This window comes from Phascolarctos cinereus, unplaced genomic scaffold (genome assembly GCF_003287225.1).
Source record: "Phascolarctos cinereus isolate Bilbo 61053 unplaced genomic scaffold, phaCin_HiC Scaffold_4;HRSCAF=312, whole genome shotgun sequence".
Taxonomy (NCBI): domain Eukaryota; kingdom Metazoa; phylum Chordata; class Mammalia; order Diprotodontia; family Phascolarctidae; genus Phascolarctos; species Phascolarctos cinereus.
In genome coordinates this window covers 129,069,419-129,088,828 of record NW_027555847.1, presented here as the reverse complement: position 1 = coordinate 129,088,828, position 19,410 = coordinate 129,069,419, and the positions used below count along the sequence as shown (strand labels likewise).

Below are 19,410 nucleotides of genomic sequence, written 5' to 3'. Positions count from 1 at the left end.
ACCACTGCCATCTCGGGTGCAATACCTCTAAAAGCCATTAGTACTTAAAAGTTAGGACAGTACAAAAGAAACCACAAAGAGAAGTTCCATCATTTGTCTAGGTTACACACCCAGAAATAGGGAGAATAAGTACCCTGACTTCAACCCTACTGGGTTCAATCCATTAGGCAGTCTCCTAAAGAACAAAACATGTCGGGAAAAACACACATTAAGGAGACAATGAGAATCATAAGCACAAACATCTCTAGGCAGCCAGAACCAACACAGAGACAGAATCAGAGTTATCAGAGCTGGAAGGGACTACAGAGACCAACACAAATCAGATACTGGGATGAGGGAAATGAAGGCACCACCTACTTCATTTATGTTAGAAAAAGAAATCAGGTGAGAGCTATATTCAAATCCTGATTTTAATCACTAAATTTCACGAGCAAGCTATTTTGCCATGGCATAGTGTCACTTGGAAAGAAGACCAGATATGGAGTTAGAGGTATAGGTTCAAAATCCCAGGTTTGCCAATTACTAGTTGTGATCTTAGACAAGCTACTCAACATCTCTCATTCTCTATTAAAAACTTCTTGGGCTCCCCATTATCTCCAGGTTCAAATAAAAATTCTCTGGATAATTTTGTCAGTCAATTAGCATTTATTAAGCACCTATTATGTTCTAGACACTCTGCTAAATATTACTAGGCTTCTTCCTGCCTTTCCAGTTTTTTTTTTAACCTGACTCTCTTCTTATATACACTATGATTCAGTGAAATACTCTCTCTCTCTCCTCATCTGTTTCCTGGTTTCAAATACCAACTAAAATCTCATCTTCGGCAAGAAGCTTTTCCCAATCCTTCTTCAATATCAGCGCCTTCCCTCTAAGATTAACTCCAATCTAGCCTCTCTATTCCTGGTCTGGACAGTTGTTTGCATATGCTAGACTGAGAGCTCCAGGAAGGGGTAAGGACTGATTGGGGAGGGGCAAAGAGGAAGGGTGGGAGAGGTGGACCTTTTTCAGAAAGTAACTCAAAGCTTGCAAAGTAGGCACTTAAAGACTTATTAACTGAACTTTCCAACAACTCAATCAGGAAAAAAATCTAAAATGAAACTGATATAAGGCACTGATCTTATAATTAAATTCATCATAGGGCACGACAGCTTTTAATGGCTGGTAAGGCCAGTGACTCTAGGAACATCCAGCATGATTAGCTCCAATTCTTTGGACTATGCAGGGCAATTCATACAGTTCAGCTATATTAAAATATCACTTAAGACCATATAAACAACTTCCTCTAACTACATTTTTATCATCAATTCTTTTGTTAGGCAGTCTTCTGACTTTAAATTGGTCTCAAGACTTAACCACAAAGAGGTGTGTAATAGTAGCAGCCAGCAACTACATAGTGCTTTAAGGTAAAAACTCTTTATAAATGTTATTTGATCCTCTCAACAACCCTGGGAGGTAGGTGCTATCATCATCATTCCCATTTTACAGAAGAAGAAACTGAGGTAGACAGGTTAAGTGACTTACCCAAAGTCACACAGCTTCTAAATGTCTGAAACAGCATTTAAACATAAGGCCTGCGCCTGGAGTCTGAGTCACCAGGCCAGTGAACTGGGAGCTCCTAGAAAGCAGGAAGTTTTGACTCTGAAAACTGAACTATACTCAGATTAAGTGAAATGACCAATTCTGGTCCCAGAGAAGAGATGTCAAAAACATACTTCCTATAGGTAGTAGCAGAGTATGTTGAATAACTTGCACAATCAACAGACAAGTTTCCTTCAACTGTTTTGCTCCGCTACAAGGGAGGATTTCTATAGGAAAAATAAAAAAAAACCCACCTTTTTTCCCCAAAAAGGTAATAAATTGTCACTTGGATCTATCAATCAGGCTCCAAGAGTGTTTTGTCTGCATAAATAAATCCCTTACAGCCTGCTCACTGCTGGGTTAACCAATAAAACCATGTTCATCATCATGCAACACTGATATCATCTTTCTTAACTTCAAAGAAAACACCTCAGACTTCCCGTCCACTACAGTGTCTAAAGCTTTACAAAATGCATTCCTCAACTTTGTGAGGGAGGTAGTGTAAATACAGCCTCATTTTATAAATGAGGCAAGGCTGAGAGGTGGGCACGTGGCCAAACTTCAAATTCCTGGCGTTCTTAATACTAACATTTATGTAGTGCTTTTTTGGCATATATTATCTTCTTTGATCCTCACAACACTGAGGGGTGAGGGTGGGGGAGAGAATCTCTATTATCACCCTCACTTTTGAGGAAGAAACAGAGGCTAAAAGAGTTTAAATGATTTGCCTGGATAGTTAATCAGATAATAAACGCGAGGCAGAATTGAACTCAGAGGTCTGGACTTCCAAGAGTCTATCTAGCACTTTCCCTACTACACCAAACTGTCTCCCACCTGCTTACTTCAAATCACAGATAACAACTGTAGGCTGAGTCAAAGGAGACAGATTCAAAGTAACAGGTGGCAAGAATCAGAATTCACCCTATCCAAAGGAACATGACCTAAGTAACACTAAGTGACTGAACAGTTCTCCCAGATGTCAACCTCGATTAGGACTGAAAAAGGAGACTGACTACCCAGACGGCAAAACTGGAAGATGCAGAACTCCACCTTTCACAGTTTTCAGACCTTTTCACTAAGCAGAGACCTGATTCGGTTGCCCCTATATTTAACGTCTCCTTCAGTGTCTCTCCTCCCAGGTTAAGTCCAGGTGTTCAAGGACCTTCACAATCTGGGGCCACCCTTCTCCATCTCTACTTCACAGTTTTCCCTTCCCTTCCTCTTCCACGCCTGTTCACCCTGTTGCTTGATGTTTCTAATGCCTTCTACTCCACCTGTAGAATTCCTACCCACCTTTCAAACAGCACTTGGGACAAGCGGCCTTCCCCTGCTCGCACCCCCAAGGACCTCCCGCATGCAAGGGCCACACATTAGGTTTACCTGTCTGGGAGCCACATCCTCACTACCAGAGGCCGGCCTCCCTTAACCTTTGGTCTCTGCAGGCCACTTTTAAGATGTGTGCGGAATGGCACAGAATCGAGGCCCGTGCGAGGCCTGGAGGATCCCGGGACCACACCCACAGGACCAGACCGAGAACAAGCTAGGAAGCCGAGGTCAGGAAGCCAGCAGCAACAGCAGTGGCCCCAAAAGTGCAAACAAAGGAAGGCAGGGACTCCGGGGCCCGGGCCCCGCCGGCCCATCCTCACGGAACGGAAGGAGGGCCTGGTGGGCCCTGACCGTGCGTGGGCTCCCGTGCCCGACACGTGGAGGGCAAGCCAGCCGCCCCGCCTCCCTCCGCCCGAGACTAGGCAGGCGCGACTCGGCCTAGCCCGGCCCGACCCACGGAGCTTTTCCCTCCAAGTTCCCAGGCCTCCGACCAAACAGGAGGTTTTGCCACCCCGACAGGTCGGCTGCGGCTCGGCCGTAGCCGGCGAGACCCCTCTACACACAGGACGGGTCGGAGTGGCTCCCCCCGCTTTCTCCTGTCGGCCCTCCTCCTCACGGGAGCCCTGCACTTCCAAGGCCCGGCCTCCGCCACGCCCCGCCACCCCCGGGCCCTCCCGCACCAACCGCTGGCACCCCCTTCCACTGGGCGGTGCAAGCGGTTCGGGTGCGCTCCCGAGAGGAACCGCCGAAGGCTGGGCAAAGACGAAGGAGATCGGGAAAGAGAGGCCTGAGGAGCCAAGTGAGCAGGAAGCGCAAAAGGAACTCGCGCGGAGGGGGCGAGGAAGTGGGGGACGTGAGGCAACCGAGCCATCAGGGGCCCCACCCCGGGAGGCGCCAATCTTACCTCAGGCGCCGCCACTGCCGCGCTCCGCTCCAGCCCCGCGCTCTGACCTACTTTCCCCTCCCGAGCGAGACGTAAACAATCTCCTCCCCCGAGTCCCGCCCCTACCATCCCATTGGCCCCTCGCCTGAGTGAAGGAGAGTCAGGCCTAGCTCGCCATCTCCGTTGGATGAGCTATCCTCAGGGGAATGGGAGAGGGGAGGGACTCATGGGGCCAGTGGCCAAATATTCTGTCAATCGTCAACTCGCGTCCCCATAGGACAAATAGGAGCAAGTCAGAGCCAAGTCTACCACGCACATTGGCCCAAAGACCAATAATTGAGGGAGTAGCCAATTTTTTGGATTTAGAAGAAAGCCCACCTCCATTTCCCAGGAGTCGCGGGGCCCGGTGGCAGGCACGCCTTTGGAGATTTGATTGGTTAAGAAAAGCGGACAAGGACAAAGGGGAGGGAGAAGGGGAGAGATGTTGCCTTGGATTGGATGAAACGTCCCTCACTCTACGAGGAAGAAAGGAAGGGATGTGTGTACGCAGATGAAGGCGGAAGTTGTGACGTGAGGTAGCGCCCGGCAGAATGGACACCGCACAAGGTGAGTGAGTTCAGGAGAAGCTCCTCCGAGAGCCCCTCCCGAGAGATTCGCCGTCCCAAACCTCCTACCTTGAAAGGTGGAAACCACTTGCGCAGTCCAGAGTCGGGGCGGGTCCGCGGGAGCCAGGTGGACTAGGCGCCCCCCTGGAAGTCGGCGGCTCGCTCTGCTCGAGTGCCTGAGCATGCGCGAGGAGTTTCCCTCCCGGGGGAGGTGAGGGTTCTTCCCCTCCCCGCCCAGGGGTGGAGTCGGGGCCGCCCCTGAGGTGAAGGCCTCGGGTGAGCTGAGGCGGAGGGGGCGGGACTCTCTGAGTTTAGCGCCTGTGGAACTGGGCTGGACCGAGGCGGGTGAAGGCGGCGCCAACCTCAGCTCCCAGCGCCTCTGCAAATCCTGTCCACCTCGGGGTCGCCGGTCCAGGCCAGCTACCCCACGTGACCCCGGCATGTCCGTCCTGTTCCCCCAGGACGACCCCCACCACCCCGAGTCAACTGGGCTTTGCACTCGTGGACCCTTCCTCCCCTCCCCACTTCAGTCCTGGGCTCTAGGCCTCCGCCGCAGGTGATAGCTTCCCTAGTCAGGTCGTCCCCCAGCCTCCACAAGTCAGTCATTAAATATTTATTAAGCTCCTCCTGCGGGCCGGGCCCGAAGCTAAGCAATGAGAATACAAAAGGTGGTAAAAGACAGCCCCTGCTCTCTAGGAGCTCACAAATCAGCGGTCTGTCCAGGTCCCCATGGGTGGACGAAGTCAGGTTCTCACACACACAGAGTTCATCTTCTTATGGCTGACACCGGCCCCCTCTCTCTGCCCCCGCCCCAGCCACTCTCCAGGATGACGGCACTTGTAAGTCTGGTTCTCACCCCTTAGTCCAGTCCCCCAAGAGTGACATTCCCCCTCCACTCTAGAATCCCGCCACTCCAGCCCCCCTGAGGATAACAGCTCTCTTTCAGCAGTCATTCTAGGTTCCTAGGATTCCCCCACCCCACCCTTGTCAATCCAGTCCTTTCTCTTCCCTTCTCTCCCTCAGTCTGGCTTTGGGGTGTGGTGTGACACCCCCTGGGTTTAGAGTACTTGACAGTTTACTGGAGTTGCTGGCTCACATTGGTCAGGAAGTTTCCTCACTCATGATTGTCCACACCAGTGAAAAAATTTTAGATAGAAATTATTTTGTTTCTTTTTTTAAATATAAATTTATTTATTTGTAATTTTCAACATTCATTCCACAAGTTTTTGAGTTTCAAATTTTCACCCCGTCTCACCCTCCTCCCCACCCCAAGATGGCATGCATTCTGAATATCCCTTCCCCTAGTCTGTCGTCTTTTCTTTCTCTCCCCTCTTCTCTTATCCCCTTCCCCTTCTATTTTCCTGTAGGGCAGGATAGACTTCTGTACCCCATTTCCTGTATTTCTTATTTCCCGATAGCATGTGAAAACTTTTTTTTAAACATATGTTTTTAAAACTTTAGGTTTCAAATTTTTTCTTTTCCTCCCTCCCCACCCACCCTCATTGAAAAGGCAAGCAACACAATATAGGTTGTACATGTACATTTATGCAAAACGCTTCCATAGTAGACATGTTGTGAAAAACTAACTCTATTTCCCTTAATCCTATCTGCCCTCCCATTTATTCTATTCTTTCTTTTGACCCTGTCCTCCTCAGAAGTATTTACTTCTGATTACCCTTTTCCAATCTGCCCTCCTCTCTATCATCCCCTGCTCTCTTGTCCCCTTCTCCCCCTATTTTCTGTAGGGTAAGACAAATTTCCATACCCAATTGAATGTGTATGTTATTCCCTCCTTAAGCCAAATCCTATAAGATTTACTCATTCCCTCTCACCTTCCCCTGCTTCCCCTCCACTGTAAGAGACTTTTCTTTTCTGTTTTTTCTTTGTGAGATAATTTACCCCATTCTACCTCTCCCTTTCTTCCTTTCCGAGTATAATCCTCCTCATCCCTTAATTTTATTCTCCAGATATGACCCCTTAATCTTCAACTCACCCTGTGCCTCTATCTATCTATCTATATACATACATATAATTTTTTTTCCTCCAACTACCCTAATACTGACAAAGGTCTCATGAGTTATAAATATCATCTTTCCATGCAGCAATGTAAACAGTTCAATCTTAATAAGTCTCTTATGATTTCTCTTTCCTGTTTACCTCTTCATGTTCCACTTGAGTCCTGTATTTGAAAGTCAAATTTTCTATTCAGCTCTGGTCTTTTCATCAGGAATGCTTGAAAGTCCTCTATTTCACTGAATGACCATTTTTTCCCCTGAAGGATTTTACTCAGTTTTGCTGGGTAGGTGATTCTTGGTTGTAATCCTATCTCCTTTGCCCTCCAGAATATTATATTCCATGCCCTGCGGTCCTTTAATGTAGAAGCTGCTAAATCTTGTGTTATCCTGATTGTGTTTCCACAGTACTTGAATTGTTTCCTTCTGGCAGCTTGTAATATTTTCTCCTTGACCTGGGAACTCTGGAATTTGGCTACAATATTCCTAGGAGTTTTCCTTTGGGGATCTCTTTCAGGAGGAGATCTGTGGATTCTTTCAATTTCTATTTTGCCCTCTGGTTCTAATATATCAGGGCAGTTTTCCTTGATAATTTCTTGAAAGATGATGTCTAGGCTTTTTTTTGATCATGGCTTTCAGATAGTCCAATAATTTTTAAATTCTCTCTCCTGGATCTATTTTCCAGGTCAGTTGTTTTTCCAATGAGATATTTCACATTGTTTTCTAATTTTTCATTCTTTTGGATTTGTTTTACAGTGTCTTGATTTCTCATAAAGTCACTAGCTTCCAATTGCTCTATTCTAATTTTTAAGGAAGTATTTTCTTCAGTAAGTCTTTTGGACTTCCTTTTCCATTTGGCCAATTTTTTTTTAGGGCATTTTTCTCCTCATTGGCTTTTTGGACCTCTTTTGCCATTTGGGTTAGGCTATTTTTTAAGGTGTTAATTTCTTCAGTATTTTTTTGGGTCTCCTTTAGCAGGCTGTTGACTTGTTTTTCATGATTTTCTTGCATCACTCTCATTTCTCTTCCAGTTTTTCCTCTACTTCCCTTACTTGCTTCTCAAAATCCCTTTTGAGCTCTTCCAAGGCCTGGGACTGATTCATATTTTTCTTGGAGGCTTTGGATGTAGGAGCTTTGACTTTGTTGTCTTCTTCTGGTTGTATATTTTGATCTTCTTTGTCACCAAAGTAAGATAATATAGTCTGACTCTTTTTTCGGTGCTTGCTCATGATCCCGGCCAATTACTTGAGTTTTAAACTCTTTGTTAAGGTAAGAATCTGCTTCCAATGTGGAGAATGTACTGTCCCAAGCTTCAGGGGTTTGTGTAGCTGTTTTCAGAGATACTTGTAGGGACCTGTAAATTTTCAGTTCTTGCAAGGTGTATCATAAGGGGCAAGGTGTTTACTCCTTTTCTGGCCTGTGACCACAAGTATTCCTTTCTGTCCTGTAACTGTGAGGAGGGGTTCCTCTCCACAGCCACTACAGGCTCCACCACACCAGCGTTCCTCCTCACCCCAGCACCGCCACCCAGAACTGTGACCCAGATCCACACACAGGCAAAGCAAGAGATTCCTGCCTCCGCACTGGCAAAGAGATCCCTGCAATCCCTCTGTGATCAGCCACTGGATTCCCCCTCAGTCTGTGGGCCGGAAGCTGGGGAAGCAGCTGCCCCCCACCACCACCACCACCACACTCTTGGGGAATGAAGCTGAGACCCCACCTTCCTTTCTCATCACCGACAGAAACAGACTTTTTCCACTGACCTCTAAGTTGTCTTTGGCATTAGTGAGTTGAGAAGTCTGGAAACCTCCACAGCTGCCCGTGATTCAGTCCTCTGAGGCCTGCTCCAGGTTTGCTGCAGCCTGAGCTCCTAGCCCCTTTCTGATCAATCATCCAGGTTGTCTTGGGCTGGAAATTTGTTTCACTCTGTCTTTTTGTGGGTTCTGCTGCTTCAGAATTTGTTTAGAGCCATTTTTTATGAGTATTTGGAGGGGTTTGGGGGAGAGCTTAAGCAAGTCACTGCTTTCACTCTGCCATCTTGGCTCCATCCCTAGATAGAAATTATTGAAAGATTCTTTCTTTTTACCTTTCCAGAAAAAAAGGATTTTGCTTTTTGTTACTTTTTTCTTTGATTCGTTATCCAACTCTTGCATCATTTTCATTCTTTCATCTGAACCAATCTCAGTGTGGTAGAAATGATACCAAGACCAACATCTCACGTCATATACCAGAATAATTTCTGTTGTGAGAATTTTCAGGGTTCTTTAAGCTACTGCCTGAATAAACCAGCACAGTATAAAACCACAAGTGAGCTGCAGTCTATTTACTCAAGATCCTGACACACAAGATCAGTAGGTGATCCCCAAATAGAGAATCATTTGCCCAATTAACATATAAATATGCTATATGTAATACATATCATCCATTTTATATGTGTATGTGTGTTTGTGTATGTATATATGTGGATAGATTTTTTTTCTCCCCTCCAAAGCTGCTTGAGCCAGAGTAACAAAAAAGAGCTCTCGAAATCAGTTTTGTTCTGCTCTTATACTGTAGTTAGGTAGGAAAAGGTACTTAAAAAGAGAGGATCATTAAATTGTTACTTAGAAAAGAATGTGTCCTTGTTAGCAAAGCTTTGCTAGACCTAAGGAAACTGTAATACCTTCTTTATTAGTCAATCCAAATTTAATTGCTTGCACCTTCGTTATTGGATAGAATTAAGAGACAACTTCCTGAAGCTGTCATGGTTCTTTGATTTTTCTTTTGTATTGAAGGAGACATTTTGCTGAGACATTGCATAGCAAACTCCCCTCTCCTCCTCAACAAAATGGAGTTAGTTGTGTCAGCTCTTAACTTTTTGCCCTTAAAGCTAGATCTTTTAGATCACTTTTAGGCCTTAAAAACATGCTCTTTTAACAGTTTCAAATGAACATGTTGATGAGGTATAGAGGTGAGGGGTGCTGGGACCCCAAAATCACGACACAAGTCTTCTTTCAGCCAAAGACAAGGTTTATTAAAGATCCTCCATATTAGCCAGACTCTTAAGGAACCTGGGCATCTGTGAGCTGTTGGCTAAATTGTAAAAATCTGAGCAGTGGCTAGATTATAAGAATCAGAGCATCTTAATGGAGACAAGATGGACCTTATATAAAGATCTTATAGAAAGACTATGGGAGGGATCTAGGAGTGGCCTAGTAGTCTTTGAGGTAATGGAACTCCAGGGGTGGCCAAGGGAGAATGGAGCCTAGACAGGATTAAGGGTGGGAAGTGGCCTGGGGACATAGGGAGGTCTAGACTAGGTTAAGGGTAACAGATTGCATAGCCACAATGAAAGGTCAGTTGATTGGGATTATAGCCTCTGGGGAACGCCAGAGATTTGGCATGTTGGGAAAGTCTAGGGTTTTTCCTTTTTGGGGTCTAGATCCCATCCTCATCAATGTGACTTAGATATAAAAAGTTACACCAAAAACAAATTAGATAAAATTTTTTTTTAAATTTAGAGGAGCAAGAAAGGAAATGCATTTTGCAACTATGGCTAAGAGGAGAGTTCATAACCAAACAAGGCAGAGAAGATCATAGCTGATAGACAATTCTGATTTATAAGAGGTTTTTTTTGTTTGTTTTGTTGTTTTTTGTACAAATACAACCAAGTTAAAATTAGAAGAGAAGCCCTTCACTGGAAAAAAATAATCTTTGTAGCAAGCTTTTCCAGTAAAAGTTTTATCCAAGAAATATAAGGAGCTGATTCGTATATAAAATATGAAAATGACCAGACATTCCCTAATGAATAAGTGGTCAGAGGATATGAACAGGAAGTTCTCAATGGAAGAAATCTTAAGAAAGTGATTTGGCACTTATGCTTCAAATCACTGACTGAGTAAATGAAAATTTAAACTACCCTGAGGTTGTACCTCGCACCTGTTTTGGCAAAGATGACAAAAAAAGGAAAATGACAGTTTTGGAAAGGTTCTGGAAACACAATGTGAAAGCATTTCTCTTTAGGAAAATGTGTAAGAGGTAAAGAACAAAAAAAAAGAAGCATCCCTCCTCTAGCTGAGATCTTGGTCTTTTCCATTAGCCTAGGGTGACAGCACTGTGATTCACCCTTCTTCCAAAAGGATTAAGATGTTCGTTGTAGATTCTTGAGGGGAATGGTGAAGGAAGGAATTTAGCAATTCTAATAGAAGATTAAGTCATTATTTTTCAGGAATTTTAACTCAAAACCTTTTCTTACTCAATATTCCTGTAAATATTGCTTTAAATTGTTTTGGGATAGAGAAATGTTTGAGGGCATTGGGGGTATGTGCCACCTTGCATAATTATCTAAGCTAGAAATGTTTAGACTTAGGATAATATTAAATTAATAAAAATTATTTCTGAAAGATTTTTGTCTAAAACAGTACAGTATTAATTTTCTTCTTGGACAACAGGTACACTATGCTGTGAATTGGTACATCCTTTCTGGAAAGCAGTATTGGAACTATGACTAAGTCATTAAACTGTGCCCTACTATGCCTATTCCCCAAAGAGACTAGAGACAAAGAAAACAACCTACGTGTACAATAATATTTATAGCAGCTCTTTTTGTTTTAGCAAATAACTGGAAACTCTTTATCAATTGGGGAATGAATGGCTGAAGAAATTATAGTATATATGTGTATATGTATATATACATATGTGTGTAATGGAATACTATTGTAAGAAATGATAAAAGGAATGGTTTCTGAGAGACCTGGGAAAACTTTTATGAACTGATATAAAGTGAAATGAACAGAACCAAAACAGCTTATACCATGACAACAACCTTGTAACAGACAATTTTGAAGGACTTAAGAATTTTAATCAGAGACATTCCAGAATACTGATGATGGTCTGTGGTCTTCTGACAAAGAATTGATGAACAGAATGAGACTTAGATTTTTGGATATGGCAAATATGGAAATTTGTTTTGCTTGACTGCATATTTTTAATAAGGGTTTTGTTTTTGTTTTCTCTTGGGGAGAAGGGGTAGAAAGAAAGAGAGGTTGTTGATAGAGCTGACTAAAAAAAAATAGAAAAAGGGGGAGGAAGAATCATTTATGCTTTTTTTTCTATGTCAAATCCTGAAATAAATCAAAGCCATGAATTGAGGAATAAAGCATCTTTAATTGAGATAGCATGGTAGCAAACCTGCCACCCTGAGGCCTGAGGGATGTCCTATGAGTTCAGAGCACAGTAGATTTCCCAACCAAGAGACCTATGAAAGGTTCTTTATACTTTTAGGAGGGGACAGGGAAGAGATAGTAAGAGGTAGCAAGGCCTGGTCATGAGATCCCAACCACCCTCAGTAATCCAAGCAAGGACAACCACTTCATTCTGGTTGTTTTGCCCTTTGTGCCATGAATCTCAGTGGGAGGGAGCAAGGACATGAGAGGCTGAGATCGAGCTTAAGTTAGATTCTTTACAAGGTAAAATATCTGGGTGAGGGAGACTTAGGGAAGGGTTCAGCTCAATCTAATCAAAAGTAAATATATTAAGAGTAGGAATGTAAAGTGACATTACTTGGATCATTAAGGGAGAGGCAAGTAACATATGGTATTAGCAATTTTCTGTCATTATGTTAACAATTTTCTATCACGTATCAGAACAGAAGGAAACACAGGTACACAGGACAGCTTTGAAAGTTAGATATTAAATCTGTTATGTGGTGTTTTTTTTAAAGGAAGCTAAACCTAATAGATACTTCCAGTTTTGTGTACAATCTTATTTTTATTCTACTTTATATAAGGAAACATTAATTTTATTTCATGTTTAAGTTCAGAATTAAAAAAAAAATTAAGTTGACTTTGAGCTGGATCAGAGGGATTCCAAGTAGAGGAAATAGTGTGATTGAAGAAAGGCATGAAAATGGGAAAAGCTAAAAGCATGTTTCAGAGAATGGTAATTTAGGACATTTTGGCTAAAATATAAGATATGGGTAGGTATGTAATATGAGAAAAGCCTGGAAAGAGAGGTTGACTATACCTTGTAAATGGCCTTGAATGCTAGACTAAGCACTTTGAACCTTATTTGATAGGCAGAATAAAGTCATTGAAGGTGTTTGAGCAGAGGAGTGCCTTGATCAGACCTAGACACCAGGAAGACTAATCTGGTAGTTGTATGAAGGCTGGAATTAAAGAGAGTATTGACTAGATGCAGAGACTTGTTAAAAGGTAGACCAGAAGTCAACACTATGGCTTGATCATGTCCAAGCTTGGCCCCAAAGAAGAAATATAAGGATACAGCTCCCTCCCTTTGCAGAAGTAGGGGAATATGGGTGTGGAACCTTTAATTTCTGACTTATTTTGACATATTGGCTGGGGGAGGGGAGTGGTATTAAGTTTTTTTTTTTAATCCTTTTTTATTATCTGTTATACAAAGAGTGGCTCCCTAGGAGGGATTGTACAGCAGGATATATTAGGAAATGTAGGTGATACTAAAAACAGAGATACTCATAAATGTTGAGGCTGTTGTGATAGGAACAGATTAAAAAGCCTGAACTACATGCATGTAAGTGCTGGGTCCCCATTTCACTCACAAGAACATTATGTTACTTTATCTCCTTAAGAGACAGGAAATCTGACTGGCATCAGACAGATCATCTTGGTCCTTTCAGGAAAAGGAGGGGTAGGAAAAAGCACCATTTCTACAGAGCTGGCCCTGGCCCTCCGGCATTCGGGCAAGAAGGTGAGTGTTGCCACTCGGCTCTGCCCAGTCCAGCAGTAATTTTGTAGGCTTCTTGCTGAGTTCATTTTCTTTCTTTTTCAACAGTTGAACTCTTCATTAGGTAAAATGAAGTGTTATTAGCTCTTTTCTCATAATAGTTAATGTGCCTGAGCTGAAGTCCTAAGGGACTGAATATCAGCATTTCTTTGACCAGTGAGTGGCTGCATTGAACTTTCTGAGCACCTGCTTGCTGCCACCCTGTGGGATGTTGTTAATCTTGCCTGGACAGTCAGTCTCACACTCTACTGGGCAAGATATCTACACTGTTTTAAAGAAGTCTTTAGACTTAAGATCAACATCAGTTCCCAGTTTTTATGACTGATTTCTCCAATGACATGGCAATAGTTTATGCTATAGCATTGTGGTGATAGATTATCTCTCCGAGTTTTGCCTTAGTTTTTGTTTGTTGTTTGTTTGTACCAACCACTTAAACTAACATTGCTCTATGAAGACTTTCAAGCACTGCTTGAACTTGCCTAAACTGGACTCCATGTCTTATCACAGGTTGGGATTCTGGACGTGGATCTCTGTGGTCCCAGCATTCCACGAATGCTAAAAGTGCAAGACAAGGCTGTGCACCAGTGTGACAATGGCTGGGTACCTGTGTTTGTGGACCAAGAGCAAACGATTTCCCTTATGTCTGTGGGTTTCCTACTGGAGAAACCAGATGAGGCTGTGGTGTGGAGAGGCCCCAAGAAAAATGGTATGGCTGTGCTTGGGCTGTGGCAACAGTTCTGGCTGCTTGCTGCTACCTGGCTGGGTATTTTGCAGGACTCCACACTAAATCCTTCCCAAAAAAGAATCAAGAGTTTTAAAGCTAGAAAGTACCTTTGAATCCATCTGATTCCTCCAATGTCCTTCCCAATGGAGGAATTCCTTCATCTCTAAGATATTGGTGTCTAGCCTTTGGGTATTTGAGAGACAAAATTGGAAAGAATTGTGTGTTCAGGAGTATTTAGAATACAAACCAGCAGTTTCATTTTATGCCTCACTTAAAAGTCTTACTGTTTAATTTTTCCACTCTAAGGGGCCAAGTATGTGCATATCTTTATTTCTGTTAAATTTCCTTTTTCTGTTTAAGAGTCTGGTAATCTTCTCAAAACCAGAAAGTTTTGACCCAGCCCATATGAATAAAAATGAGCCCAAATTGATGTGACTAAAGGGATTGGGGAGATCAGAAGGATGTTAGCAGCTGATGATAGGCTTTGATCCCTGTCTCCTAGGACTAGTAGACAAGATAGAAGCTCCCTCCTCAGTAGCAGTACAACAGATCTCCAAGGAGCGGGACCACTGTCACAAGTAGGTAGCTGCTCACTGGCCCTCTGAATTTGAGATTCAGTGCTTGCCATTTTGATTGAGAAATTTGTTCCTCTGGGCCTTTTGAAGGATCAGATTAACATGCAAATACTGCTGGCAGGGCTCAAGTCTTAAGCTGTTATCAGCTAGGAACCTTGTATACATTCCTTCTGAGCAGTGTCCTGCAGGATTACAATATTAAAGGACTAGAGAAAAGTTAAACAAACAGAGGAGATGTCACAGTTTTGTCGAAAGTTGGTCCTATAGAGAGGGGGGGCATTCATTCCCCTCTGGCCCAGACTTTGCTATCCTGGTTGTAAAGAATTATAAGTCTTGGAGTCAGAATCAGAGACTCTCTGAGTAGTAGTGTTATAAACGCTAGTAATCTAAGTTTTTATGCTTTCTAGGGAAAGGCAAAAACTTACACTGTGCTGAGGTAGGACGTTCAGCAAGCTTGGTAATTATGGGCATCTCTAATGAAATAGGAGTTTTAGGACTGTACTTTAAAAGAAAGGTGCTTAAAATCTTTTTTACCTAAATCCAATTAAAGTAGTAGTTCCCGGGGCAGTTAGGTGGCGCTGTGGATAATGCTCCAGACTTGGAGTCAGGAGGACCTGAGTTCAGATCCAGCCTCAGACTTGATACTTACTAGCTGTGTGACTGTGGGCAAGTCACTTAACCCTGATTGCCTCACCCAAAAAAAAAAAAGTAGTTCCCAGCCTTTTTGAGGATGAGGAAGTCTTTTCATTCCCTAGACCTCAGCCTCTTGTATTACTAGTATTCATTGACTAAAAAAATACATTAGGACAGAAAGTAATAACCCCTTTAAAATGGATTTGCATTTTTAGTAATCACAATAGGATCTGCAAACATTTGAAGAATAGTAATATATAAGAAGTAATCTTCAGTCTAAAGAAGCTGTGTTTGTTTGTTTATGGGTGTGTAGATTCCCCCAGCAAAAACTCCTTGGGGCCTGCAGGTTGGGTGGTAACTACTGCATTAGAAGATAACGAGTAGAGAATCTGTATTTCCCTGAAGAGGCCTGTGACTCCACCTTCTTTTGCCTTGTCAGCATTGATAAAACAGTTTGTCTCTGATGTGGCCTGGGGCGACCTGGACTATCTCATTGTGGATACACCACCAGGGACCTCTGATGAGCACATTTCTGCTGTGGAAGCCCTTCGCCCTTATAAGCCCCTGGGAGCTGTTTTGGTTACTACACCCCAGGTATGCTATGTTCCCAATAGTCTCTGAAGCATCTGGGCAGCAAGGTGGCACCGTAGTTAGAGCACCAGGCATGGAGTCAAGGGAGGCCTGAGTTCAAATCAAGCTTCAGATACTTATTAGCTGTGTGATCCTCAACAAGTCACTCAACCCTGTTTGATAATCTGTAAAATGAGCTGGAGAAGGAAATGGCAAAGCACTCCACTGTCTTTACCAAAAGCCCCTGGATGGTGTCAGAAGAGTCGGACTGAGACTGAGATGACTGAACAATAACAACATGAAGCGCCTGGTCCCAGGGTCATGGACCCATTAGGGTCTCTGGTTGGACTTCTGGATCCCTTTTCAGAATAATCTGTTTAAATGCATAAAATAAGATACGTAGCATTGCAAGGGGAACCAATTATATTCAAGGTGTTATCAAAATATTTTTAAAAACAAGGTCTCAGACTCCAGGTTAAGCTATTGCTTCTCTCGATATTTTGTGGAGAAGAAGGTACTGCCCTCATTTTCTTTGGTGATATATGGAAAGTCACTTCCCCTAAATGGCTATATGTTGTACTTGCTGATTTTTTTTTCCTTCTGCTTACTCAGATTTTAACAAAGCATTTAATCCTTTGGTAAAGTGTCTCTATGGGAATAATAGACTGAAAGACAGGGTCCTCTTTACTTTATAACCTATTTCTCTTCTGTAAACATGCCAACCTACTCTTTCTCTGGATCTACAGGCAATATCTGTGGGTGATGTCAGGAGAGAGCTCACCTTTTGCAAGAAGACAGGGTTGCGAGTGATTGGAATTGTGGAGAATATGAGTGGTTTTGTCTGTCCACATTGTTCGGTAAGCCCTGGGGAAGTTTCCTAATGTTTTTCCTGTTTTATCACTAGGTAGTTCATTATCCTAGCCAAATGAGGTGGTTCAGTGGGACTCAAAAGAAGCTATATCTTGCTCCATCTTTGTTTCCTCAGCACCTAATATAGTGCATTGCATATAATGGATGTTTTAACAGCTCTTATTGAATAAAAATATCATTCCTTCTGATGTATTCAGCTCAGGGAAGCTTGCTTTGACTCAGGACTAGGCCAGCAATCTAAAAAGAAATAAACATAGGTACATGAAATGGAACTAAACCTGTTGTCTTCCAGATGACATGAAGTCTGCCCTCAGGGTCTATCTTCTATTAAGATCTCTTCCTTTTTACACTAGATTCTGCAGTTAACTATTTTCACCTAAACCAGTGACTGGCAAACTAGGGTCAGAGGGCCAAATCTAGTCCACTGCTTGTTTAACAGCTCGGGAGCTAAAAATGTTTATTTTAAATTTTTTAATAAATAATTTTAATTATTTGAATAAATCAAGTGATTTTTAATGATCTGGATAAATTTTTAAAAATTATTTTAAAGTGTAAAAATTATCTCATGGACCATACAAAAACAAGCAACAGACTGGTTTGACTCTAATCCCTTATCCCTCCCTAGTCCGGAGAATGTTATCTGTGGGAAAACTTCTAATTAAGTAGGTCTCTAATTATAGCCAACTTTTTGTTTCTTCTGATTCTAGGAGTGCACTAATCTTTTCTCTAAGGGAGGTGGGGAAGAACTGGCCAGACATGCCAAAGTCCCCTTCTTAGGTGAGTAGTAATTGAAACTTAGGAACATTTATGGGGTCACTTTTTCTGGTTTTCTGAGTCCTTTGAAAATATTTTCTCTGTAATCATCCTAATATGATTGTAGAGACAGAACAGAGGAGTAATTCCCTCTCATTATCAGCTTAGATTATGTGAAGGTCCTGTAATTTCATCTGCATGGGATCTCCCTCCACCAACAGAGATTACAATCTACGTGAAATAAGTCCTAGGGACTTACTTGAGCTACATAGAGCTTAATTGCACAGGATCAAACTACTACTACTTAGAGTCAAAGATGGATTTAAACCCAGTTGACTCCAACTCCGTCTGTCTGTCCACAATGCCATGCTGCCTCAGTTTAGATTATGGATTGAATATCAGGCACATTCTTTTTACGCGTAGTGTCTGCCTCATTCTGAATAATAAATTGAAAATGAAAAGAGTTAAAACTTGGTTAAGTTTTCCATACCATCTTAGATTTTTGTAATTGTCTCTTGTGTCCTGTTTGAAGTCACTGGGCAGTTTAAGGACAGAGCTGAAAATTTGCAGAGTGATGCAGATTCCCCAGTGCTGAGTATATTATTAATTGTAATGACTTCGTAGAAAAGAACACAGACTGGAAGATATTTGTAAAAGATAAGAGGATTGCTACTTTTTCTGCTTCATGATATAGAATGGGAGAAAGCTTAGTCATAGCTGTAGGGCTGGAAGGACCTCAAAGGCTATCTATATCTAGTTCAATCTCCCCTACCCTTATTTTACATATGAGGAAACTGAGGTCCAGTTGAACTGATTTTCCTGGGGTCACATAGGTAGTAAGCTTGGGAGGTGGGATTTGAACCCAGATCTCTGACTCCATAGTCAGTCAATAAGTATATCTTAAGTTCCTACTGTGTGACAGGCATGTGCTAAGCACTGGGGTTATAAAGAACCAAAGCCTTTCCAGCTGAACCATACTGCTGAACCTTGTTGCCTCCCCTGTTCATGTTAATTTTTCTATGGAGTCTTGTATTATGGACCTGTGGTCTGTTGAGCAGTAATCTAAATTCAAAGAGAAGTTTGAGTTATGATCACAAATTTAGAAGTGTCCAAAAAAAGTGAATGTGGCTTAATCCATGTTTAAACATTGCTGTTTCCCGTATGTTTTCCCTTTCCTGTTGTAGGCTTTCTATCAGGCATCTAACGAAGCATCCCCTTCTGCTGTTCTCTTTTCTTCCCATTTAGGCTGTGTACCTCTGGATCCTCAGCTCACAAAGAGCTTAGAGGAAGGCCAAGACTTCATCCAGGAATTCCCTAAAAGCCCTGCTTTCCCTGCATTTATTTCTATCACTCAGCAGATCTTGGATGGGACGTTGGCTCAGACCTCCTGATGGAAGCGTCTCAGGCTCCTGCCCTACTGTGATTTCTTTTTTGCTGCTTTTGGATACAGCCCTTTGTTTAAAAGACTTGTAACCAGAAGAATGTCACAGAGAAAAGGCCTCTAAAGAAACTTCCTGGATCATTCAGAAGCTGTCAGTACAAAGGAGCCAGTGTCATTTCTGCAATTTCACTGCTATTAAAATAGGCTTCCCAAAGACCAGGTAGCTGCTGCCTCTGAGGCATTGGCTCTGTTTGTTTTTCTACCACCCCTAGCAGCATGTCAAGCTCAGGCGTGCTTCCACTAAGAGTGGGCTTATGTGGATCCACAGTGGTTAATGGTACTGAGTTTTTAAGCTGCTTGTTACAAGACAGGACCATGGAGGGCATGTCGATTTTAGCCAAAATTGTAGCTAACTGTAGAGATCCCAACATAATGACATTAGCATTTCCCTCTCTACCTCTGGTACTAAGAGTATTGAGGACACCATGGGACGTCTTTCCCTGGCTCTGGATACAGGGTTCTTACTACTAAGTGCTATAGTTGGAACATTTCCCTTTTCAGATGTGTAAGTACCATTTGGCCATGAAGTCCATGTGATAACTTGGAAATATATGTACTCTGAAGGAATGTATCTGTAGTCCCACCATAGCATAACCTTAATATCACCTGATGAAGATTTCCTTATTGTTAAACATGCCTCAGGAATGCTTTGTAACTTTACAGGAGCCCACAATTAAAGAAATTCCCCCTGGCTTTGTA

At 42.7% G+C, this 19,410-nt stretch overlaps 2 protein-coding genes across 6 annotated transcripts in view; one reads left to right on the top strand and one right to left on the bottom strand.

Moving 5' to 3' along the window:
* Nucleotides 1-4,578, bottom strand: part of SPSB3 (splA/ryanodine receptor domain and SOCS box containing 3) — an 18,523-nt gene extending 13,945 nt beyond the window's left edge. For 2 of the 5 annotated variants that reach the window (XM_021006488.2, XM_021006491.2), the window contains exon 1: nucleotides 3,809-3,916. In XM_021006488.2, the coding sequence (XP_020862147.2) occupies nucleotides 3,809-3,916 (108 nt within the window). Of the gene's footprint in view, nucleotides 1-2,958; nucleotides 3,533-3,808; nucleotides 3,932-4,461 lie in introns of those variants that run through there. The other 3 variants (XM_021006489.2, XM_078152566.1, XM_021006490.2) reach the window with 3 other exon arrangements.
* On the top strand, nucleotides 4,058-19,410 carry NUBP2 (NUBP iron-sulfur cluster assembly factor 2, cytosolic). The gene is made up of 7 exons (XM_021006492.2): nucleotides 4,058-4,393; nucleotides 12,991-13,109; nucleotides 13,653-13,851; nucleotides 15,517-15,671; nucleotides 16,394-16,504; nucleotides 17,225-17,294; nucleotides 18,516-19,410. The coding sequence occupies exons 1-7, from the start codon at nucleotides 4,378-4,380 to the stop codon at nucleotides 18,659-18,661; spliced, it is 816 nt and encodes a 271-aa protein (XP_020862151.1). The 5' UTR covers nucleotides 4,058-4,377; the 3' UTR covers nucleotides 18,662-19,410.

Bases quoted from the DNA above. Each gene is read 5' to 3' on its own strand.
- NUBP2 (XM_021006492.2), top strand. The intron at 13,110-13,652 runs GTGAGTGTTGCC...GTCTTATCACAG, and splicing joins TCCGGCATTCGGGCAAGAAG to GTTGGGATTCTGGACGTGGA. The intron at 16,505-17,224 runs GTAAGCCCTGGG...TTCTGATTCTAG, and splicing joins TTGTCTGTCCACATTGTTCG to GAGTGCACTAATCTTTTCTC.